Source organism: Felis catus, chromosome C2 (assembly GCF_018350175.1).
Source record: "Felis catus isolate Fca126 chromosome C2, F.catus_Fca126_mat1.0, whole genome shotgun sequence".
In the NCBI taxonomy this organism is placed as follows: Eukaryota; Metazoa; Chordata; class Mammalia; order Carnivora; family Felidae; genus Felis; species Felis catus.
The window spans coordinates 124676128-124701445 of record NC_058376.1 but is presented as its reverse complement, the minus strand read 5'-3'; the positions used below and the strand labels follow the sequence as shown (position 1 = coordinate 124701445).

General features: G+C 46.5%; 1 protein-coding gene across 3 annotated transcripts; it reads right to left on the bottom strand.

Moving 5' to 3' along the window:
• Positions 1–464: 464 nt before the first annotated feature.
• Positions 465–24452, bottom strand: NME9 (NME/NM23 family member 9). Of its 3 annotated transcripts, XM_006936377.4 has the most exons (12): positions 24281–24452; positions 23931–23967; positions 17609–17666; positions 13067–13170; positions 11949–12020; positions 9469–9585; positions 8135–8210; positions 5442–5524; positions 5058–5150; positions 4181–4335; positions 2724–2860; positions 465–710 (listed from the first exon to the last, which is right to left on the bottom strand). In XM_006936377.4, exons 2-12 carry the CDS (start codon positions 23961–23963, stop codon positions 646–648), a joined length of 993 nt encoding a protein of 330 aa, XP_006936439.1. In that variant the 5' UTR covers positions 23964–23967; positions 24281–24452; the 3' UTR covers positions 465–645. The 3 variants fall into 3 exon arrangements, with proteins under 3 accessions (XP_006936439.1, XP_044893485.1, XP_023116300.1); XM_045037550.1 differs by lacking the exon at positions 17609–17666 and having other exon boundaries at positions 24281–24451; XM_023260532.2 differs by lacking the exons at positions 23931–23967; positions 24281–24452 and adding an exon at positions 21782–21874.
• Positions 24453–25318: the final 866 nt, after the last annotated feature.

Genomic DNA, 25318 nt, shown 5'->3' with positions numbered 1-25318 from the left:
AACCAAAGAAATGGGGGAAGGGAGCGTCAAGAAAATGAGATGAACACTGGTTCCAAATGTAACTCCCAAGCATTGTTTTATGAACACGCCTGATTCATGGAGAACCTCAGATGGGAGGTCAGGCAGCTTTGCGGGACAGCCTCTGTGGCTTGGGCAGGCAGCGTGAAGACTAAAGCTGGTACCTGTCTGCCTCCATGTTGCTATGCCTGGAAATGTTCTAACCAATCTTTTTGTACTGTTTTCACGTTGGTAGTTATCAGCTTGAACTCTAAAGTTATTTGATCTATAAATAGATTTATTATTGGGGAAACACTGTCCTGTGTAACTCATTATCCCCCGAGATGACACCCTGTCACACCAGGATACAATAACTGATGTCCATTTATTTTATAAAATCCCAGAAGTAGCAAAAAAAAAAAAAAAAAAAAGTATATGTTCTATATACTATTTAATAAGGCAGGAAAGTATATATATTCTGTTTATTGTTCATGAGAGATGGCTAAACCAAATAAGTATTGGTGTGGAAAAGAGGTTCCAATTCTGGAGGTTTCCTTCTGTGCAGCTGATTGGAGTGCACAGACATTCCATCTTGTGGCCTCGTGGCCTCGGCCTGGTCACATGCTCCGGAAAAGCTGCACAGCCGTCTCAGTCCGTGTCCTCAGGGAAGCGAAGCACCTCAGTGGGGCCCACCGCTCCTTCGGCCTCGTGGCCTGTGGGACGACAGATGTTCTGCAGGACTTCTGAAACCTAGCCCTGTCCCAGCCCTCTCTCCTACTCACCAGAAGAAGCAGGAAAAGGGGGTCTAACTACATCACAGAGGATGAAGTGAGGGGTCAGGGTGGAGGAAACAGCAGAGAGAGGCCCTAATAAGTATGTTAGGGACCAGGAATTAAAAATTAGAATGAAGGGCGCCTGGCTGACTCCGTCGGTGGAGCATGTGACTCTTGATCTTGGGGGTGTGAGTTCGGGCCCCATGTTGGGTATGGACGTTGCTTAAAAATCTTGAAAAGAGGAAAATGAGTTATTTGTTGAGCATTTAATATGGGTCAGGCCCCAGGCTAAGAACTTGAATATCCTTTGTCTCCTTTCATCTTCACGACAGCCCTGTGAGGAAGATCGCTATTGTGGAGATATTACAGGGCTAATAATGAGTCTGTCATTATCTCCATTTCACAGATGAGGAAACTGAGGTCCAAAAAAGGTAAGTAACTTTCCCGAGGCTATTCATCTGGTAAATAGTGGAGCCAGGATCCAAACCCAGGACTGTCTTGTCTCCAGGGCCCTTGACCCCTGACCCTTAGCAGAGAAAGTGCCGGGTAAGTTGGAAAGCACACGGTGCTCCTGACGACTGAGGAAGCCTGGCCCATTAAACAAATGAGCAGAACATCAGCACCCTGATGAGGCTGCTTCAGAGTCCTGCTCCCAGGAGGCTGTGCACTTATTCCCACAATGTGGTCTGGCTCAGACCCCTGGGTAATTGTCCCCTTTGCTCATCATCACTTGGCCCAGAAGTCAGGCTCATGATCTCTCAACACTGTCCGCAATCGCTCCAATGACTATTCCCCAGCCAGTCTGCTCTCCTCCTCCCCCAGACTTGGCCCTGAGTTAAACTGCTTGTTTCCAATTACCCCCCAAAAGGACGGAGATGTGCCTGGCCCTGGACACCTAAAGGAATGCACCATGGGCTGTCTCTGAGGGTGGGTCCCTAGAGGAAAGCTGGCCCTAGCAGTGCTACTGTCACCCCAGTCCTCCTAGGAGGGGAATGGCTTTGCGTGTGTCAACCTGGGTCTGTCTGATCCGCCTAAAGCTGCACTTGGCCATGATCTCTCTACGCCCTCCACACCCAGCCTGTCCCTCTGCTGGCAGCTGCGGGGATTAAATGAGGGCTGGTGCTGGCCAGCTCCCATCCCAGACCACCTATGTTCTTACTCAGCCAGATTCAGATCTTGAGGAGACCGCGAAGATATCAAACACTTAGGTAAATATATTGGGTAAAAGTCAAACGTTTGTGTACAAGTATGTTGTTACCATCTCAGATCTGCACGCAGTCTTCTCCCAGGAATCCCACCCTCACGTCCTTTGCTTTTCCCAGGATTCTTAGCCCCTGGCCCCTTCACCTCAGGCTCAAACCACAGATACCCAACTCGGCGGCAGGGGCATTCCGAGTGAGGCCTACTTCTAGTTGTGGAGTGAGGTAAGTCACGTGCACTCTGGACCCCTTGGGTTTCTCACCCAGATTTGGAGGTGGAGATGACCCCGCACACTTTTCCCAAAAAGTGGGAGCTGAGGGATGCAAGAGTCACAGCAGGCTCAGGGCCCTTCTGTATAACGATCTACCACTCCGCAACCCTACCAAGGGTCCGGCGTGGGGTGTGTGAAACACACAGGAAGTGAGGAAGTGACATCTGGCCTCTGGCTTTGGAGCACGATTCTAGAAAGCTAGTTAAATTTTCTCAGCAGTTTCCACAAGAAACTGCAAAAGTAACTTTGCAATGAAAATATGACTCCAAAGTAAGAATGGAGCAAAAAAAAAAAAAAAAGTAATGTGGTATTAGAAAGCGACATCATTACAAAACAGATCAGGACTGCTACTGAGGTTATATAATGGGCCCTTCACCAGACAGGACCTTATTAGACTGAAGACCTGATTGCCACATAATCATCAGCACCCCCAGCTTACTTGCTGCAGATGTAATAAAGACCAAACTGCCTTGATGACTTACCCAGAGAGGCTTCTAGAACTTCGTCTGAAAACTTAAAAGTGGGGAAGAGCAATGCCAGTTCTCTGTTAGCGTCATCTCTGTCCTGGCTTCCGTGGACTGCGTTAAAGGGCATTTCTGTGCCATACTGAGCGCGGAGACTGGGAACATTGGCAAAATGCACAAGAAACATTTGTTTCATTTGAGGAGAAATGTTTTGCTCTCTGGCAACATGGTCACCAGCTACCAGTTAGCACGCTGCATTTCTGTGGAATGGCTTTCTCTCTTTTGGAAATGCCAAGAACAGCAGCAAGGATAGTAGCTGACACGTATTCCATTGTGATTTCTCTGCACGTTGCCAGGTGCTTCACATACATGATCCCATTTCATTTGTGCCACAGTTCTATGAGGGACGCTCTGTCGTGATTCTCAGTTTAAGTATGCGTGAGTCATGGTGTAAGCTCAGGAGCTGTCATTTTGTTGATAGCGCCACCAGGGACTAGCACCCTGCCAAGAGCTTAATGTAAGGTGTTCATAGTTAATTTGTCAGTAACCCCAAAAGATAATACTAACATTGCTAGGGCTTCCTTTGTGTCAAGCACTGTTTTGAGTACTTGATATACATGTATATACACACATATATACACATACATATACTCTCACACACACACATTCAGTCCTCACATCAGTGTCTGAGGCATTGTAGCACCCATGATTGACATGAAGAAATTGAGGCACAGAGGGATTAATGCATGGCCCAAGGACGTGCTCTTAACTACAACACTGTGGCCTCCCGTGATAGGCATCGTGATCCCATTTTACAGAGGAGACAACTGAGGCTCAGAGAAAGGACTTGACTGAATATGCAGCAACCTAGGATCTGAACCCTGGGCTTTCTTACTCATCCCACATACGAATGTTCATATATGAATGTTCTGGCCCTGACAACTACAAGGTACAACTGCAGCTACTTAGTCTCTTGCTCATTTCTTTCCTGTTGGCTGGGCTTCTCTTAGCTTCAAAGACAAGACCATGGATTTGGCACTGGCAATGCCAGGCTAAATACAGGGCCAAGGCAGCCTAGTGCAGTGTGCAGAACAGGGTGCTCAGACTCCAGGGAGCCTTAGGACACCCTGGGAGGGGAGGAGGGTAGAGGGGGTTGAGTCTGCAATGCCGACCCCTAGGTCCTGCCCAGAGTCTCTGACTTGGCAGGCTTTGGTGGGGCCCTGCAATCTGTATTTCCTGGATGAGTTGTACGTGTGGCTCTGGGATCACACTGTGGAAACCTCTGGCTGCAGAGAGAACAGTGAAGACTGGATCAGAGGGAGAGGCCTCCTCAGGGCTGCCTCAAATGTGTAACTCTCAGGGTCTCTCCAAATATATATAAAGGGGGAATTCAGGGCTGAATAGAGGGCAGGGCTCTTGGCTTCCTTGGATTCAGGTTTTAAGATGAACGAAAAGACCACAGCTGGTGACGTCACCTGTCAGGCTGCTCCCTCCTTGCCACATCAGGGTCACAGGGCCCCATGAGCGTTCGCCAGGCAGTGATCACATCCTCAGTGCCCTCAGTCCTGGTGAGTATCAGGAGGTGGCTCGGTCCACTGCACATGTGATGCACCAGTTTCTCAAATGCCTCCTAGCACAAGGAGAGGAAACAGTGACCTGGGTCCAGGGCCCTGGGGCCAACAGTGGGTCAGTGGGCCCATCCCTCCACAGGACAGGAGGGGTTCAGTGAGCAGCCTTGCCACCAGCCAGCATGCGCACGGAAGGCCCAGGGAGGGGTGGTGGTAATGACCAACCACAACCAGAGAACCCAGATGAAGGCAAAGGCAGGACAACCCCGGCTGCCTGGTCAACCCCGGCTGACAACCATGACGCCTCTTCCCCCCACCCCCACCAGACACACACATCTCGCCTGAGAGGGGGGCTATGGCACAGCTAGGTTGGCCAGGCCTCCCTCTCAAGCAGGGGAGTCATAAGCAGAAGAAAGTGTTTGAATCTGAGTTGTCCAACAGCAGCACCTAAAAGTGACTGTCCATGGAACTCCACTCCTAAGGTCTTGGTCCTTCTCCCCAACACCTTCTTATTCAAGTCCTTCAACGGTCTTCTTCAGTTCTGGGAGTTATGGAGTAGCCCTCCAGTAAATTCTTTATTACTTAAGTTAGAATCAAAATCTCTTCCTTGCAACCAAAGAACTTTAACCTGATACAGGTTATAATCATTATTCTGAGAGCAAATTCATATTCTTGTTCTTCGTAATACTCTGCTTTCTCCCAAACTAATATCAACCTATAAACATAATGTTGGAGAAAGAAAGAAATGAGATTATGTCGGATGTATGAAAGCAGATGAGCTGACCTCCCCAGCTTTGTGTTGATAGAAAAGTCGCATTTCTGCCTCTGTCATGGTTCTCTCTTCATTTGTTAGAATGTCAAAACCGGCTTCCAGGATCTGTAAAAAGACACATATATGATGAAAGGGTAAATCAAGCCCAAATTCATATCTAAATGTGCTGAGAAGGAAAAGATAGTGGGAAGGGTAACATTAAAAGCGGAGACCCTCTGCCTCTTCGTATCTGTCCTAAATGGATTTAAGATGTTTAACTTACTTAAGTGGAATTGTAGTTAAAGCTTCTCAGAAGCCTTCTTTTCCCACCAGCACACGGCTGTACGATGTCCGCCCCTGCTTTTCCACCAGAAGAGAGACATGAGGGTGTCTGTCGGGAAGCTTTGTCTCTCTTACCTTCATAATAATCTCATCAGTCTTTCCGTGGACCACTGCATCTGGCTTAATGATGGCCAAGGTGCAGGTCTTCCCCCATGGCGCTGCAAAAAGCCAAGGATGGTGCTCTCAGGTGCTGGGTTCACAGCAGCCATCTCTGAGGCTCTCACGGGGCCATCCGCAGGGACCATGCTGCCTCTGCACTCAGCTCCCGGGTCCCCCCACCCTCCCGGCCTCTTGACTGTGCCTCTGCACACTTGGACTCTAGTAGAGGCACAGGTCTGGCTGCAGACCTCAACCTAGCTACAAGGGACAGGAACATGGGAGAAGGGGGGCTGGGAGGGGGTGGGGAGGGAGGGAGGAGGGGAAGAAAGTGGGGAAGATATCAGAGACCACTGAGGAGCAGAACCCCAGAAACAACTGAAAGAGATGGCTTGGAGTCCGAGACACCTGGAGTCGAGGTCACACAAGCCTGGCCTCCGTTGTGCCTTCCTGTCACCCTGTCCTGATTCTTAGCCTCTAAGTGCTGTCTGCTGTCTTCTCCTCTCCCTCCACTGGCCCCTTCACCAATGCTTCCTTTACCTTTGCTGGCATGTGGGCAGCAATCACTTCCCCAGGCCCTGAGTCCATGACTTTTCAGCACCAGCAAATTCTACCAAACTGCAACTACCATCTCCTCTATCTCTACAGATTCTCTTGAGAGAAGACCAGATTGGCCAGCTCGTTGTTTGGAGCCAAGGTAGCAGCCATAGTTCCATGACCAGTGTCCTAATGGCTGTCTTTTGGTCAATGTCCACAGGTCCAGTCAGCTGTGACAACAAGAGAGGTGGCATGTGATTGTAGCCCCTACTCAGGCCTGCAGAAAGCTGTAGGGGAACCCCCATGTCCAGTCCATAAGCTCATCCCTACTGCACTCCTGTTTGTATGAACTTGGCCTTGGTGAGCTACCTACACTCTCCACAGACTCTGTATCCCCCAGAACCCATTTTCTGTTATTAACTTTTATATCTGTTGTATTGCAATGAAACATGATAGTATGTGCATTTGAGGAGAGCTTCCTACTCTGGAAATCACAAGAACATATACACTGCAAAGATGTGAATCATTTTAAGCCACAGATCTATCCATTTTTCTATATTGTTTTTGATGTCCCATGTACCCTTAGTACTCTAAGGATTCTTACAATGAATCCTTTATACATTGACCCATTAGTGAGATTCCCTAGGGGTGCAGGGTGAGAACAGAAGAGGTCAGATCAGGGCCCAGAGATGTCCAGCTTGAAAGGGGAGCAAATGAGAAAAGGCCAATGAATGGGGAGGCTGTGGAGAGGCCAGAGATGCAGAAGGAAAACGAGAAAAGTCATGACATCTCAGAAACCAAAAGAGAAGACGCTGTGAAATCATCCAAGTCCTCAGAGAGAGGCTGTAGGATATGACTGGACACCGGTCCTGGGATTTGGCACTAGGAACATCACTGGTGCCCTGTGAGCACCAGAGAGAAGCAGGAACATGGGCCATGTGAAGCGGGTCAGGCAGGAGCCAGAGGTGACGGGTGGCCCAGGGAGTAGGGAGGCTCCGGAAACTCAGGCATGGAGGAGAGGAAGGCTAAGGGCAAGGGCAGGCTTTTCTGGTATTTTCTAGGTGGAGAGACTTGATTTGAGAGGATATAATGAGAGAGGGAAGAGGCGATCATCCAAAAAAAAGGCAACAAATGTTTCCTGCAAAACACTGATTTTTTTCCCCACGTGAAGTTCTTTTGCTTTCCTGAACTGTGCCTCTTTCCTTGTTAGCATCCAACTCAAACAGTCCTCATTCTCCATACACGCATAAACAGCCTTTCTACTTCATACGATGATAAAAATCTTCCTTCTCTTTCCACCTCGGTTCCTGAACTCAGCGCTGCTTTCCCCCGGAGCCCCGGTTACTGTCAAGAGCTGCCTTCCAGCAACAGCCCTTCTGACTCCTGCTTTCCATTCTGTCAGGTCAAGTTGTTCTCTCATAGTAAAGGTTTGGGAATAACTGTGAGGCCCAGGAGTGTGAAATCCATGAGTTGATACTTGGTGCGAGGTTGTGGGGTGAGAAGGTGTTCGGTACAGCTGACTTTTGGACATTTTAGAAAAAAAGGTGAAAATACGAAGTGAGCTCTTTAGCTCAAATGAAGACCAAGGCAACACCAGCATCACTGCTTGAAATTCTACCCTCCATTTTAGTAGGTGGGACTTTTCCTGATGCATGGTAATTGCCTTGAAAGTCATACTGGTTATACTTGAATGATCAGCTGAAGTCCGCATGGTGCTGAAGATGCCAAGAAAGGGCAGAAGGGAGATCTGACACAGTGTGTTTGAAGTCAGGTGATCGGAAACAAAATGTTTCATGGTTAATCTTCCCAGAATTCAGATTGCCCAAAACACTGATGACTGATAAGGCGTTTTTTTTTTTTTTTAAGTTTATCAATTTTGAAAGAGAAAGAGAGAGAGTACAAGGAAGGGGCAGAGAGAGAGAGAAGCCCAAGCAGGCTCCGAGTTGTCAGCACAGAGCCCAATGCACGGCTCAAACCCACAAACTGTGGGATCATGACCTGAGCTGAAATCAAGAGTTGGACACTTAACCGACTGAACCACCCAGGCACCCCTACTCATAAGGTTTTTAAAAACTCAGATTTAAAAATCTGAGTCTGCTTTGCCTTTTCACCTTGCTTATTGGCTCTATACTCACCCATGTCCTCATCGTCACCACTGTCCTTGTCACAGGTGAAGCATCCATCTTCATCAGACAGAGCCTCGTCTCTAATCTAGGACAAATTGGTCACAAACAGAAAGTAGTTAGCTAATTAAAATTACCACAAAGACCTTCAGAAGCCTACAGAAGCCAAAAAAGCAAAGGCCCAAAATGCAGAGCCAAAAAAAAAGGAGGTCAAGATCATCAGCCTTGGAAACTTTACAAGATCCTTTTTAGTGGCCGGATGATGGTGGGGGTGAGGGTGTTCAAAGACAAAGAAATCTATGCTGATCTTAAGGTTTAGATTCTGTCCATTTCCACAAGCGCCAAGTAGAAAAGATGAAATCGAGAGTTGGCAAGAAGACGAAGGAAGAATCGACACGCAAGGAAATATTAAGCAATTGGCTGCACCATGCAAGGAAGTAGTAAAGACAGAGATCATTCTCCCTCCACAGGGAAAATGCGTGATTTTCTGGGGAAAAAATATGATTGATTCTAACCCACTCTATAAAAATAGGGGTTTGCTACTTGGAATTGAATATGAAAACTTGAAAAACGAACACTAAGCTACGTTAAGGCTCATTGGACAGAGCTCAAAGCACCAGGAAATACCTCTATCTAAGGTGGTGTTGATTTTCAAAGGCAGCCACTTATTTGTGAAAAACTTGTAGTCTGTGTTATCGTGGAAATTATCAAAATCAGAAGCTATGCTGATCCTATTTCTCCTGTGAATGACAGCTTAATTTCTAAACTAAAGAAACAAACCCTCGGGGGATCACAAGTAAACCTTTCAGGAATGGGAGGTGAAGGCAGGCCACCAGGGGTGAGTCACCCTGAGGCTGACTTCTCCTATCCACTCCTTGACTCCATAACTTTATTTTCATTTCTGAACTCATTGTGAGGGTTCTGGAAACCCCTGTTAAGAATTGAAGTGGGGGATGAGAGGGACATAGATAAATGAAGATCAAGTGTTTTGGAAGAAGGGGGCAGCTTTTTTAAAAGAAATCTTTCAGGGGCACCTGGGTGGCTCATTGGGTTAAGTGTCAGCTGTGCTGTCAGCTCGGAGCCTGGAGCCTGCTTCGGATTCTGTGTCTCCCTCTCTCTCTGCCCCTTCCCCACTCGTGCTCTCTCTTTCTCTCTCTCAAAAACAAGTAAAACATTTAAAACAATTTTTTAAAGAAGCCTTTAAAACCCAGGCCAATGCTTCCCCCTGAGCCCTCAAGGGCCCCCAGAGGGAGGCATTTAATGAAGCTTTCCACTGACAGCTCCAGGAGAATCAGTGGGGGAGGGAACAAAAACACGGAGTTTGCCGCTCTGGGAGTGCTCCTTACCACTTTCCGTTCGCAGCCTTCAGCCAGCACCTTCTTTTCAGCCTCCAGCTGCTCCAGGATGGTTTTCTGCAGTAGCGGGGCATTTGCTCCTCTAACCACCGCCACCAGTGCTCCACCCTAGAACGCGGTACACACACGCTACTCAGACCACTTGACCTCGTCTGCACAGATCTCACTCTCTTCCAAGAGACTGTGAGTGTCCAGGAGTTTTGCTTAGGAGCAAGCCCAAGGTCGAGGCCTCCATCCGCTTCTCTGCCCTCTACCCCATGCCTCTCCTTTCAACTTCCTTCAGGGAGGGACACCTGGGCGGCTAAGCGTCCGGCTCAGATCATGATCTCACAGTTCTGTTCGAGGGATCGAGCCCCACATCAGGCTCTGCATAGGGCTCTGCACTGACAGCACGGAGTCTGCTTGGGATTCTCTGTCTCCCTCTCTCTCTGCCCCTCCCCAGCTCATGCTGACTCCTGTGCGCTCTCTATCTCAAAAATAAATAAACATTAAAAAAAAAAAAAAAGCTTCAGGAAAATGCCAAGGGAGGGGGAGAGTTAGTTAAGGGAGGAGCAGGGCACACTAGGTCGTGAGTGATGAAATGTGGCCTATACGTGGCTTGTCCACTGGACAAATGTCTACTGAGCACTTGCTATGCCAAGCACCAAGATAGAGGCAACAGATATGAACACTAAACCTGAAAAGCTTAGTTGCATCAATGACTGGGAAGTCAAGGGGGTAGAGAGGTGGTGATATCAAAGAAAAAATTATAATAGAATACAATCATTGCTTTAAGAGGGAAATGTACAGGGGGCGCCTGGGTGACTCAGTTGGTTAAGCGACCGACTTCGGCTCAGGCCATGATCTCACAGTTTGTGAGTTCGAGCCCCGCGGGGGCTGTGTGCTGACAGCTCAGAGCCTGGCGCCTGCTTCAGATTCTGTGTCTCCCCCTCTCTCTGCCCCTCCCCTGTTCATACTCTGTGTCTGTCTCTCAATAATAAACGTTAAAAAAAAATTTTAAAAAAGGGAAATGTACAGGATGCTTGGCATTCAGGGCAAGAAGGGATTCCCAGCTCCACCTGGGGTGGTCAAAGGAGACTTCACAGTGGAGGTGCCATTTGGGGTGACATAAGTTCCCTGTTTTGACCTTTTTGGCAGTCTCTGCATATTACTCACAGAAGCTCGCAGAAAGTGGGCCTCCCCCATTTCCACCCTGCCCCTCAGTGGCCCTCAAGAGGGTGAGAGGTTGGAGCCTGCTGCCTTCGCACCTGTTCCCACAGTCCGATATGATTTATGATTTACACCTTAATCACTACAGGCTCAAGCAAACCCCTGTGACAGATCCCATTTCTGCACCTGTGCTCTGCTGTCACTTTGGCTCCTTTCCACTTCTCCCGCCATCCCCACCCATGTTTCAGCACATAACTGTAGTCTTCCATCAAAAATCAACGCTCAGCGGGGGCGCCTGGGTGGCTCAGTCGGTTAAGCGTCCAACTCTTGGTCTCAGCTCAGGTCATGATCTCACTGTTGCATGAGTTCAAGCACCACATCAAGCTCTGTGCTGGCAGTGCAGAGCTTGCTTGGGATTCTCTCTCCCTCTCTCTCTCTCTCTGCCCCTCCCCTGCTTGCACTATCTCTGTCTCTCAAAATAAATAAATTTAAAATCAGTGCTCAAATAATGTTTACCATAAGCTTCCAATTTGGAATGCTTACAGCGCTGAGCACAGGAGCCCAAAGGTTTCCAAGCTAAACAACCCTGTCCTGGCTGTCAGGAGATGGGAGTGGGTCGGCCTCAGTTCCCCCAACTGTACAGGGCAGGGGCGAGAGTCGGGAGTAGCCTACCAGTCAGTTGCCTTCAGGGCCTCAGCTAGGAAGCCAGGTGTGAGGTGGTGGGCCCTGAGGGGCGTGGGGCCAGGGCACGGATGTCACGCCCAAAAAGATCCAAATTATTTTTGAAAACACTGAACTACTTCGCTTTCCACAATAGTCCCTTTCATTTCCGAATTTCTGTAAACATATCTTCACATCTTATGGTTACATAAAAGTGAATGCGGAGGTTGTCTACCCCATTAAAGGAGTACGTTTGCTGAAGGCTCCTCTCTTATAGAGCAGAGAATAGAAATCTTGAAACCCCGTGCTCCGATTGTGAAGCATCAGTCAAGTGTCCATGAGCCAGGAGCATACGCATTTGAGTGACTCCCGTTCTTTCCCACATACAGCTAGTCAGGAAGGCTGCTGAGCCCAGAGTGACCATCAGGAGCTGTGTCTTCCCAGCCCCCTCCACCAATGAGCAAGGCCACCATCCTAGGCAGGGACCTGCATTACCATGACTTAAGTACATCTATCCTCACCCCAAATAACAAATGCAGTCAAGGAGAAAATGCTCACTTGTCTGGATCAGTGAAGCCACTTGGTGACTTTCAGTGAGAAGCCTCCCTCTGAACCCTAATGATCTGCACAAGTTCTGGTTCTGGTTCTGAAAATATACTTACTGCATAAAACAGAAAGGTCGGCTCACATCTCCCTCGGTATTTTTCAAGGGCATCAAGACAGTCTGCTTCTGCCTAAAGAAAACAAGCTGTCAGGAGGGCTCTGGGGTGCCAGGGTGCAGGGGCACGATGGTGGGAGAACCACACAGGACAATAGACACACAGGCACACACCCCATATATCCCCATAAACACACACACACAGGCCATGTATATATACACACATATCCCCCCCACACACACCACCCCACACATGAACACTCATATACACACACCCTTCCCTGCACTCACATACACAATATGACTGCCCCTACCAGGTGAGGCCCTGGCTTGCTCTCATGCCTTTCCTTCTAAGGTCTTTTCATCAGAATAACTTTGCTGTCAACATATTGGTAAAACTTGTTGACGGTGTGCTTTTTTGAAGAATAAGACAAGGAGGAAGCAAGGGTTTCTCCTGCTCCCCAGCCAGCTGCTGCTCCAAACCAGGGGGCTCCACTGCTGACATCCTACTACTGCCAGCAATGAAAGTCCCCAGACTTTGCCTTCGGTGTCTGATAAACCCTGTGCAGGGGCCTAACACTTCCCCATGCAGGCATCTCCCTCCCACACTCTCTCCAGAAGTGTCAGAAGGTCAGTGTACATATATTTTCTCCTGCGGTCTGCCTATGCACCTCTAATCCATGTGGCATATCGATCGTCTCTTGCACACTTTTCTGGAACTTATTCCCATTTCCATACGTTCATCCAAGCGAATATTTGCTAGAAGTTCCCCATGATGGAGCAGAGCACAGAGATCTTCAAATGCCGTGCTCTGGGAATAAGACTTCAGAGTCTACAGTGTTGATGAGCCAGAAGGAACACACGTGTTGAGTGACACGGACCCCTTCCCTGTGCACAGGGTCAAGAGATGCCCAAGCCCAGAGTGATTGTCAGAAGGGTGGGGGTGGGGGTAGGAATCTTCATCTCTAGAGAAACTGTAAGCATCTATGACCGATGACCAAAAAATTCATAACCGATGCCTTTTCAATGATCTGGAAAAACAGCTCCTGATTCCTGTTCCTGCTTTTAAGTGTTTAATTATTTTACAGTGCTGTACGATGTTCTGCTGGGGGAGGATCTTACTAAGGCAAAATGCAGAAGGTCCAGGCCAACCTCGATCCTCATCTTCTGGAAGAGGCTCACCACGGGTTTGCAGGGGCCACACCACCCTTGATAGACGTCGACAACTATATGGAACCAAGAAGCAGGAACGATCAGTGGGCACCAGCATTCACCACATCAGGCAAGATTTATACCTGTAAATTCTAACTCCTCTCCGGTAGACATCTGTTTGCAGGGTTCTTTAATGGTCAAGGGATTCATTATCCTGTTAGAGTAGAAGCAAGCATGGGGACGGACAAACTGCCCCTCATTCTTACGAACTCAGTGTTTTGAATTCTAAACATGATGGAGTAAGTGTGGTAGAAATCAGTTTTCTTAACGTGGATCCTTTACCTGAAGTAATTTTCAGGCTTCTTTCAAGGTCACTCAGGCCCTCCATAAATATTTGAAGTGTACTAACACTGTATTTTTTTTAAAGTTTATTCATTCATTTTGGAGAGACAGAGAGAGAGTGGGGAGGGACAGAGATAGAATCCCAAGCAGGCTCTGCACTGTCAGCCTGGAGCCTGACGTGGGGCTTGAACCCACGAACCACAAGATCACGGTCTGAGCCAAAATCAAGAGTCGGCCCCTCAACCGCCTGAGCCTCCCAGGCACCCCAAACTATTTATTCTAAAAGAAAGAGGTCACTGTAAGTGGCCTGTCAGCATACAAACTACTCTTAGCTGCTTTGATAATAAACACAGTTGAGACATTTTCCCCTGATGGATTAAAAGCCACTTGTTTTGGGTAAAGGAGAGTTTTATTTACTTTATAAAATCAACAGTGTTCTCCTAGAAAGTGTACCTGATAGATACCTAAGGGAAACTTGCATACTTTTTCGGTCGTTTGTCCCACCCAGTCTCTGGAGTGTGTCAGGACTGGGTGTGAGGGAACCCTCTTGCCTGACTGCACTAGGCCACAGGGCCTGTAAGGAAAGCTAAGCAAGCTAAGCCAACACATGTGCACCAGATACATGCGAGACATGCCCAGCCCGATCATGACACAAAAAGTGCTAGCTTGTGTGAAGTTCAAAGAGATGAAGTAACTAGCCCAAGATTTAAAAAAAGAATAATTAAATCTTCAAGCAGTAGAACCTAGTTTTTTCTTCCCTCCAAAATGTTTATTTATTTATTTTGAGAGCGAGAGACAGAGGACAAGCAGGGAAGGGGTAGAGAGAGAGGGAGACAGAGAATCCCAAACAGGCTCTGTGCTGCCAGTGCAGGAGTAGAACCTAGTTTTGAACCCAGGTTTGTCTGATGCCATAGTACATGCTCTTTCAACTACTCCAGGAAATAAACAAGATGCATGAATTCAGGAGCATCGGTTAGTTTCAGCCAAGCAGCATTGTTTTGCAGGGGAAAAGCGAGAACCAAGTTGGGTGTGGGAGGGATGAGGAAGCCGGGCTCAGAGGGGGATCTAGGGGTGGGAGGAAAGGAAGGGAGGAATCCATGAGACTTGGAAAGGGAGGGAAAGATGGATGGTGAAGTCACCTGGGCATGGAAAGGACTCCACCTTGGAGCCTGGCAGAGGAAAAGAACTGGGTGGTGGCAGGGAGAGATCATTTGGGGGAGGGAGAAAAGTGAACTAGATTCTAGACATGCTGGGTTTCCAGTATGAACCAGAGAATCTAAGACCAGTGGTCCCAAAGGCAACCAGACACCAGCAGGGGCAGGAGACAGATTTGGGCCTCCTGGGCACCCAGGTAGAGGATAAGCTCTGGGTTTCTCTAAGGACAACAGCAGACAGGATTTGCACCCATGGTTCAGCGTCCCGGCTCCTCTGGCACTCCCTGGCTCTCTGGGCAGTGGTGGCGACAAAGGCACGCTTCGCAAGGTTATGAGGGAGAGCAGGACTGGAGAGGAAGCATAGCAACAGTTTGAGAGACAGGAAGGAAAACAGGGAAGACATCTGGAAGGAAAGAAATGGCAGAGAAAATGAAAAGGGGTGTGTGCGTGTGTGTAAATCTGAATAGACTTGCATGTTTGAAGGCAGATGAAAATGATCCAGCAGAAGGCAGGACTTCCAAGACAGGGGTTGATTTTGGAAGCAAATTTCTGACGGCTCTAGAGAGAAGGAAGAGCCTGATTAAGAAGGGAAGGATGAGCCCCTGCTGCCTCCAGTCAGCACAATTCCCTGGCACCGCTCAGAGCAGGGCTTGACAGAGTCCACACCCAGCAGATGTCAGCTCTGATCACGTAGGGTGCCTGGAACATGGCAACTTCTTAAAGAATGATGAGAGGTAATGCTTGTTTTGCCCTAGAGCCATGTTCTGGTTGTACAGACGAGACACGCACACAAAATAGTTGAGACCTGGCACCATCGAAAAAGCTGTGTAATCCCTCAAGTAGTGGAGTGTGTGTGGCAAGACTCACACATACACTGCTGGATCGATGCAGTCAGCCAGATTTAGCACTCACTCTGCACCAGGCCTGGGCAAGTCGGCTACGGACCGAGATGAAAAAGACAATGCCCTCGTGTTTAGAGATTAGGGGGAAAGCCACCCGTGCTCCTCCAGACAGGGGCCACACCAAGCTGGATGTGTGCGGGAGGGTAGAGACTGAGACAGAGTCCCACCCTGGAGCCCAGGTGACTCCCAGAGGGAAGTGACCATGCAGAGGTTCTGGAAAAATTGCATGCAAGGCAGCTGCTTTGGAGCTGGGCCTGGGAATGAGGGTGATGTCTCCAGGTTGTGATGGGGCCATGGCATTCCAGGGAGTAGGAACAACATGGATAAAAGTAAAGAAGTGGGGAGACTTGTGGCATGTTCAGGAAACAGGTGGGAGCTCAGGGCATATCTCAGGGAACAGTAGGTGAAGGGACTGGAAAGAAAAATTGAGTCATGGGAGAGGGGTGGGGAGGGGCCTTGAATGCTGAAGTCACTTGGGGCAGGTGGTGCTGGGGACAGATGAGAGCAGAGACAAGCTGGCTGAGTGGTGTATTTATGGGGAGAAGTGAGTGGATACACAGAGAGAAGGGAGCCCAGAGGTATGCATGGTAAATGAGGAAGAGAAAGGAATAGAAGGGGCAGTTGTGGTAGGCAGCCTCTCAGATGTCACCAGGGATTCCTGCCTCCTGGGGTTTATGCCTTTGTGTAACCCCCTGCCCTTGAGTGCAGGCTGGACCTAGTGACTGGCTTCTAACAAACAGAGCAGGGCAAAGCGATGGGATGTCACTTCTGAGACTCAGTTACAAAAAGGCTATGACTTTCATAGGTCTTTCCCTCCTCTTCTCTCCCTCTTCCCCTAGGGAAGAAAGTTACTGTGTTGTAAGTAGCCTGATGGATAAACTGATAGCGAGAACTTGATGTCTCTGGCCAATAGCCAGTAGGATCCTGAGTCCTGCCAATAGCCACGTGAATGAAGTTGGAAATGACTTTTAAAGATCTGCCAAAGCCACATGACGGAGCTTGGAAGCAAACTAGACTCTAGTTGGGCTTGACATTCTCTGTCTCGCTCTTTCACTGCAGCCTGGTGGGAGAGCCCAAACCAGAGGCTAAGCAACACCTGGATTCCAAATCCACAGAAACTGTGGGATAATAAATGTTCGTTGTTTTAAGCTACTAGGCTTTGGGGTAAATTGTTGCACAGCAATAGATAACATACAGGACGACAGGGACGAGGAGGCCCAGGGACGGTGGCTCTGCTGTTTCCTAATGACTGTGCAGTCCCTGGTTCCCATCCCTTGGGAGGTCTGGCTCTCCTAACAGCCCCTGAGTTCCAAGAGATTCTCACATTCCTAACCATACATTCCCCTTTGTGCCTCATGTAATCGGAAGAGGTTTTCAGGGGCACCTGGCTGGCTCAGCTGGTTAGAGCATCCAACTCTTGATTTGGGCTCAGGTTATGATCATGGTTCGTGAGTCTGAGCTCTGTTTCAGGCTCTGTACTGATGCAGAGCCTGCTTGAGATTCTGTCTCCCTCCCTGCCCCTCCTTCACTTGCTCTCTAACTCTCTCTCAAAACAAACAAACAAACAAACAAACAAACAAACAAACATTTTTTTTAAAAAAAGGTTTTCATTCCTTAACACTAAACAGCACTTGGGTCTGACAGTCAGCTTTAAAACAAGGGAACCCTGGGGCGCCTGGGTGGCGCAGTCGGTTAAGCGTCCGACTTCAGCCAGGCCACGATCTCGCGGTCCGGGAGTTCGAGCCCCGCGTCAGGCTCTGGGCGGATGGCTCAGAGCCTGGAGCCTGTTTCCGATTCTGTGTCTCCCTCTCTCTCTGCCCCTCCCCCGTTCATGCTCTGTCTCTCTCTGTCCCAAAAATAAATAAACATTGAAAAAAAATTAAAAAAAAAATAAATAAAACAAGGGAACCCTGTTTTCCGACAGTACTGACTGCTTTCCTGAACTGACAGATGATCAAGCCAGATATATATACACACAAAGAAGTTACCTCGTCCTTTATCTATGAAACTCAAGATTATAGGAAATAGCATTCATTGCAGCCTTTCTCTTCATGGTTCAATATGCTGTTTAGCAATTTTGGAAAGGATGGATCTCAAAAATTATCTTAAATTACCAGTTAGTCCTTTGGAACTGAGCATTTCCTCCCAAAGCTCCTGGGTGCTGATGTTAACCTACCATCAAAGAGAACAAAGGCTGTATTAGTGAGGGCATAGATGGGGAAATGATTTGATGTATTTACTCCAGATACCTACCTACTTCTCTCTCTCCCTCTGTCCCTCCCTTTCTCCCCAAAATAGGTACAAATACACAGCTCAAGCTGTCTTCTTTCCCCAAGCTGCCTTTCTCCTTTTCTCTCTTCCTGTCTCCATCTCTAGGAATCACCACTAACCTAAGAAAATCTCAATTTATATATATATATATATATATATATATATATATATAGAGAGAGAGAGAGAGAGAGAGAGAGAGAGAGAGACACAGAGAGAGAGACAGAGACAGAGAGACAGAGAGAGAGAGAGAGACAGAGAGAGAGAGAGACAGAGAGAGAGAACACACAAGCACACACGCACGTGCATCTGTGAGCAGGAGAGGGGCAGAGAGAGAGGGGGAGACAGAGAATCCCATAAAGGCTCTGAGCTGTCAGCACGGAGCCCAGCTCAGGACTTGATCCCAGGAACCATGAGATCATGACCTGAGCCAAAACCAAGAGCCAGGCGCTTAATGGTCTGAGCCATCCAGGTGCCCCTCAGTCAATTTTTTTTTTTTTTTGGTAAATAAATGTTTAAATGTTTATTACTTATTTATTTATCTTCATCTATTTTTTTAACTTTATTTTTTATTTTTTAGAAATTTACTTCCAAATTAGTTAGCATATAGTACAACAATGATTTCAGGAGTAGATTCCTTAGTGCCTCTTACCCATTTAGCCCCCCCCCCACAACCCCTCCAGTAACCCTCTGTTTGTTCTCCATATTTATGAGTCTCTTCTGTTTTGTCCCCCTCCCTGTTTTTATATTATTTTTGTTTCCCTTCCCCCTCAGTCAACTTTTAAAAATAACTTTTTCTTGTTGCTTGTCCAAAAAACAACATATAGAATTGTTTTGTGTCCATAAAATGTCCATAAATAGTACCATACTGTAGATATCTTTTTGCAACTTTTGTGCTCACTCAAATCAAGTTTTAACATTTATGTAAATTTATACACAGAGAGAGATTCATTCATTTTTTTTTCTTTTTATGTGCTCTTGAGCTATAATTCATGTACAGTGAAATGCACAGAACTAAAGAGTTACAGTTCACTGAGTTCAGGCAAATGCACTCACCCAGGTCACCACACCCCTATCACAATCCAGAACTTTCCCATCACCCCCAAAAGTTCCTCTGTCTCCTCCCAGTCACCCGTGCTCCCCGCCCCAGGTGAACCCTGATCTGCTTTCTGTCACAGTACATTTGTCTCTTCTAAAGCCTCCTATAAATGGAATAATGCAGCATGTATGGTTTTGTGCTGGTTCCTCTTGGTGTATTTGGGGTGCATCTGTGTAGTTGCGTGCCAGTAGTTCATTTTTATTCTTGAGCATATTCCATCGTATGACTGTATTGTAATTTGCTTGAAGGATATTTGGGCTACGTCTAGTTTGGGGCCATTATAAACAAAGACTTACAACTTGTTACATCTTTTTGGGCTCATGTTCTCCTCTGTCCTCAGTAAGTAGATGCTCAAGGAGTGGCGTGGCTGGGACATAGGGCAAATGTATGTTCAGTTTAGTAAGAAACTGCCCGCGCTTTTCCCAAAGTGGTTGTACCCATTTTAAACTTTCATCAGCAACGTGTAAGAGTCCTGGTTGCTCCACATTCTCACCAAAATGTAGTGACGTCATTCTTTTAAATTTTAGCCACACTAATGGTAATGTAGCAGTATCTCATGGTGGCTGTAGTTTCATTTCCCTGATGACTGATGGTGTTAAGCACTGTAAATTATTAAATAATGCTTATTAAAAATAAGCATTTATTAAAATAAGCACTATTTAGTGTGCTTATCATTTATGTATCTTGAGAAATGCCCACTGGTCTGTCCATTTTCTTTCTTGGACTGTTGGCCTTTGTATTATTTGATTGTAGAGTGTATCTATATCACAAAGATGCTCTTACATTCCAGAAGCTTTATAATTTAAGCTTTCACATTTAAGTCTGTGAGCTACCTGAAATTAATTTTTGTCTGGATTGTGAGGGAAGGATTGACGTTAATTTTATTTCCACGTAGAGGTACATTTGTTTCTGCAAAACTTTTATTTTTCTCATTAAATTGCTTTGGCATCTTTGTTGAAAAACAGTTGACTACATAAGCATGGGTTTATTTTGGACTTTATTCTGTTTCATTGACCTATTTTCTATTCTTTTGCCAACACCACCCTATTCTGATTACCGTAAAAAGTCTTGGAATCAGGCAGTGTGGGGCTTCCATATTTGTTCTTCTTTCTCAAGATTGTTTGGTTATTCTTGATCCTTCACTTTCCTGGATATATTTTAGAAATGTCCATTTCTACAAAAACTCCTGCAGATACTTTATATGGGATTGCACTGATTCAATTTGGAAAAAATTAGATCTTAGCAACAACATTGAGTCTTCCAGTCCACGAATATCATGTTTCTCATCACTTATTAAATCCTCCTTAATCTCTCAGGCAATGTTTTGTGTTATTTGGGTGTATGTGTTTTGCACATCTTTTGCTAAATATATCCAAACATCAACATCAGAAATAATTAGCATTTGAATTTGTTGTCATTTCTTCACATTTTTCTCTTATTTATAAAGTATTCTAGTTTCCATCATAAATGAAATTCAAGGAGAAATACATATTATGTTATACATAGTATATTATTAATAGTGTACATTTTTATATAATGTCTTTATTTGGAAACAATTTCAAACTTATAGAAGATTTGCAAGGACAGTATGAAGAACTTCTTGAGGGGCGTCTGGGTGGCTCAGTCAGTTAAGCCTCCAGCTTTGGCTCAGGTCACAATCTCACGGTTCATGAGTTTGAGCCCTGTGTCAGACTCTGTGCTGACAGCTCGGAGCCTGAAGCCTGCCTCGAGTTCTGTGTCTCCCTCTCTCTCTGCCCTTCCCCTGTTCATGCTCTTTCTCTCTCTCTCTCAAAAATAAATAAACATTAAAATTTTTCAAAGGAACTTATTGAATTGTTTAAATTATTAAATAAGTTGAATTATTTTTAAATTACTTGAATTTAAATTACCAATCTGATATATCAAGATCCCTCAATACATTACCCTACATAACCACAATACAACCATCAAAGTCAGGAAATAAACACTGATATAGATTATTAATATAAAATCTTCAGATCCCATTCAGGTTTTACCAATCATCCCAATAATGTCCTGAATGGCAAAGGATCTCATTGGAATCATCTGCTGGATTAGTCTCTTTCAGTCAGGAAGAGTTCTTCAGTCTTTCCTTGATTTTCATGACCTTGACGCTTGTGATGACTGTGAGGGAATAATGTTGTAGAACGTCCCTTGGTTCGGGCATGTTTGATGTTCCCTGATTAGATCCAGGCTGTGCAGCTCTGGGTTGGTTGGAATTGGTTAGATGGGCTGGAGCATCAGAAAAGCAGAAGTGTTCTCTCATGGCATCCTATCAGGTGACACACAATTTCGATCTGCCCCCTTCTTGTTGATATTCACTTTCGTCACTTAAGGTGGTCTGTGAGTCTTCTGCACTGTGAAATTATTCTCTTTCCCATTGTAATTAGTAAGTTTTGGTAGGGCTAATTTAAAACTATAAAAATTAAAAGACCATGACAGTTACCACTCATTCTTAATATAGGTATGCTCAGGTCTTTGTCCCGTTAAAAGAGCTGGAAACATGTAATATCTGCAAACCTTTTACTAAAGATCCAGCTTTCTTTTCTTCTTCTTTCTTCTTCCTTCCTTCCTTCCTTCCTTTCCTCCTCCTCCTCTTCTTCTTCTTCTTCTTCTTCTTCTTCTTCTTCTTCTTCAGAGAGGGAGAGAGAGCAGGTGAGGGGCAGAGGGAGAGACAGACTCTTAAGCAGGCTCCATGCTCAGCACAGAGCCCGATGAGGGGCTCGATTCCACGACCCTGGGATCATGACCTGAGCTGAAATTAAGAGTCGGACACTTCACTGACTGAGCCACTCAGGCACTCCTAAAGATCCATCTTTAAAGAAATCATATTTGCATGCTTTTTGTTCCTATGAAAAACAAAAAAGAAAGAAAAAAACAGAAGAGTTTCTTGATGCCTTACATGACCTAAGAGAGCTGGACTGACTCATCCTGGGCTCCCAAATGTAGTCCTGAAAAGGTGACCGAGGGTTCAGAGGAGTCCCCACCCCCACCCTCTCTCATAACAGTCGCTTCCAGAGGCTCAACTGTCAGTCACTAGCAACTCTCTGTGGTGCGCCCCTGGCATGGAATGAGCCACACCAGCACAGGAGCCAGGACCTGAACAGTCAGAGAATCTTGTTCCCAGGAATGGGGCAGGAGCAGAACAGTATGGGAAATGTCTGGACTTGACCAAGCCCTATATTTGGTAGGGGATGAATAGGGAATGTGTGGCACATTCTGGCCAAACTGTCTCTTGATGTCCTGCGATTTCTGTCTCAGTGACAGAAGGAGCCCTACATAGTCTTACCCAGAGAGAGGACAGGGTTCCTGGGCTGGCAAACCCTAGGGCACTGCTTTCAAGGAGCTTGCCTGGTGGAGGCAATGCTTATACAGATATCCCCATGCACTCCCAATCACCCTCCTCCTCAGCAAATGGGAGCCCTTACTCGGAGTACCACATTGAATTCAGAGCTCTGGGAAATAACATTTTTTTTGAAGTCACCAAAAAATAGTATTAGCCCCAAAGGGGACATAGGGCATAAACAGATGAAAAGACAATCATATAGGGCAAAAATCTTAGAGCCACCATAGGCAGCAATCAATCCAATCAGTTGTCACAACAACTCTGCAGGCTATCTATTATCCTGTTTACAGAAAGGATATGGAGTCTCAGAGAGGCTGAGGAAATCGTTCACAAAGCAAGAAGTGGTAGGACTAGGTGCTTAGAATTTATTTACAGACAGAATGTCCGCATGTGAAAAGTTTCATAACTCTGGAGTATTACAGCATCAATGCTGGAAAGGCCCTTAGGGATAGTGCACTGAACAGCCTTGTTCTACAGATGAGCAAACTATAGCAAGAGAGGCTGTTTGGTCTATCTCCAGTCTCAGTTGCCTATGAGAAGAGTCAAGAACTATCAGGTCTTCAGACTTTCATTCCAAAGCTCTTCCCACCCTCTCCTCGTACACGCTATCCTTACACTGACATTGATTTCTCCCTTTTTAAATTACTAGGCTTTTGAAACACATGCTCATGCCACGAAGGACAATGAAAGGGAAATCAGGTGTCTCAAGGTCACTGCTACTTTGCAGGGAGTGCCTGTAGCCTGAGCATGTATCCAGATGAGCTGAACTAAGAGACACTGTAAGTTTGCTTTAAAATGTGCACATATTACAGATCATCCACATGATCTGCTTATGACAAAGCACTTTGTTTTTTAATTAGAGAGAGCGAGAGAGTGCAAGTGTGGCAAGGGGAGAGAGGGAGAGAGAGGGAGAGAGGGAGAGAGAGAGAGAGAGAGAGAGAGAGAGAGAGAGAGAGAGAGGATCTTAAGCAGGCTCCACTCTCAGTCCGGAGCCTGATGTGGGGGCTGGATCCCACGACCCTGGGATCATGACCTGGGCCAAACTCAGGAGTTGAACGATTGAAATACTGAGCTACTCAGGTGTCCCACACTCCTTCTTGCTTAGGACCAGGAAAAAAAAAAAAAAAAAAAAGCAGATGCTGGCTTACAGATTCATTCATTCCAGGTGCAAATGAAGTAAAGTGCTCTGTACAACGAATGTGTAGCACATAAAATATCAAAACATATTTCTTGAATAAGCAAATGATAGTAAAAAGCAGTGGTGAGAACTGAGTCTCCAGAGAGCATGTAGTTACAGAAGCATGCCCAAACTCAAAAGAACTCTACATCATATTCTCACGGCAAGCTGCATTTATATTTCAACAAAAATATGTCAGCATCGAATTGCATTTGTTCACATTTTCTTGCCTTTTTAGTTTTATTTTAATTCATGTTTGGGTTAGGTTTGCATAAGCACTATAAACATAAAGAGCTTATACCCAATGTTACGTTTACTTATATTTTAACGGCACAAAAAGTTGTCTTTTTTTTTTGTGGAGATTTTTTTTTCCTTTAAGATGGAAGGGTACAATATTCAAGTTTGAGAACACTGTCTATCACTGCTGGCAAATAACATCATTTTTATACATTTCTTCTCACTCCACACCATCCTCCTCGATCCCTAACCCCCACCAGACGCTGGAAGCAAGCTCCCCTTGAGGCTTACCTGGAGGGCAATTTCCTTCTTCTTGCTGCCCATGGCTCTGCAAGGAAGACAGAAGCCCTGTTACTAAGGGCTCCAGCTGTTTCCAACAGCAGCCTGGAGACAAACCGCTGTGAAGACCCACAAACCCAGAGGTAATTATAAGTGGCAGCAAAGAAATGCCCTGATGCAAAATGAACACCCCACGGGGAAAAAGGAGCCCGCAGCCCGCAGGGTCGTGGCTCTCCGGACGGTTTTCTGCCAAGACCCCTCCCCGCATGGAGTCGGGGAGCCTGCGACTCAGCCCTTCAGGCATCAGAGCGCCTGGCGAAGAATTCAGGCAGGAAAAGGCCACGGAACCCTGTTATCCTTACTGCTGCCGTGTATTCCCGGGAAACTGAGGCACCGCGACGATCTTTCAACAGGTACACTGTCCTCGACGCGCTGCAAGCGAGTTTCCAATCTAGTCTGCAGCGACCCAGCCACAGTCGTCAGGGCAACAAAGCGTAAACGTCCAGGTAGTAAACTGGCGTATACGTAAGCCACGCCCACTGTGGGCCCAGCTGAGAGGCGGGAGGCAGCCCCGCCCCCTTGCTGTCAGAATTGTTCTGTAGGAACACTCCCATTGGCTGAAACGTTTGTCAGTGTCTGGGGATTGGGGTCCGCCCAGCAGAGACCCTGGGCACTCCTGTACTTTACGGTTGAGTCCCCAAGCCCTGCATCCCTCCTGCCCAACGAGAGCTGGTGTGCAGCTTTTCTGTTGGTACGTAATGCATGCCAGGCAGGGGTGGCTCCAGGTTTTGAGGAATCTGAAGGGATTCCCTTTAACAAAGAATACAAAATTACAAATGCAAAATCATGCATGAAAGTCAAGTGGAACAAATGGAAAACAGTTACAAACAAGGTGTGAGTAGTCTACACCAATTAAAAGACAGAAATTGTCAATGGATAAAACAGCAAGGCCCAGGGGCGCCTGGGTGGCTCAGTCAGTTCAGCTTCTGACTCCAGACTTCCACTCAGGTCACAGTCTCAGGATTGGTGAGTTGGTGAGTCCTTCACCTTGCGGGGCTCTGTGCTGAGGGTGGGGAGCCTGCTTGGGACTCTCTCCTCCCCTCCCCTGCTCTCGCTCTCTCTCTCTCTCAAAAATAAACAAACAAACTTAAAAAAAAGAAAAAAGCAACACCCAAGTGTGTGTTGTCTGTAAGAAATTCACTTTAAATATAAAGACACAGATAAGTCAAAAATAAAGGAGTGGAGAAAGCTGTGCTATCTTAACACTAATCAAAAGAAAGCTGGAGTAGCTATCTTAATTTCAAGCAAAGCAGACTTCAGAACAAGGAAGTTTACCAGGAATAAAGAGAGGACAAAACATAATGTTAAAGGTGTCACTTGCCTAGGAAGGCATAATAATA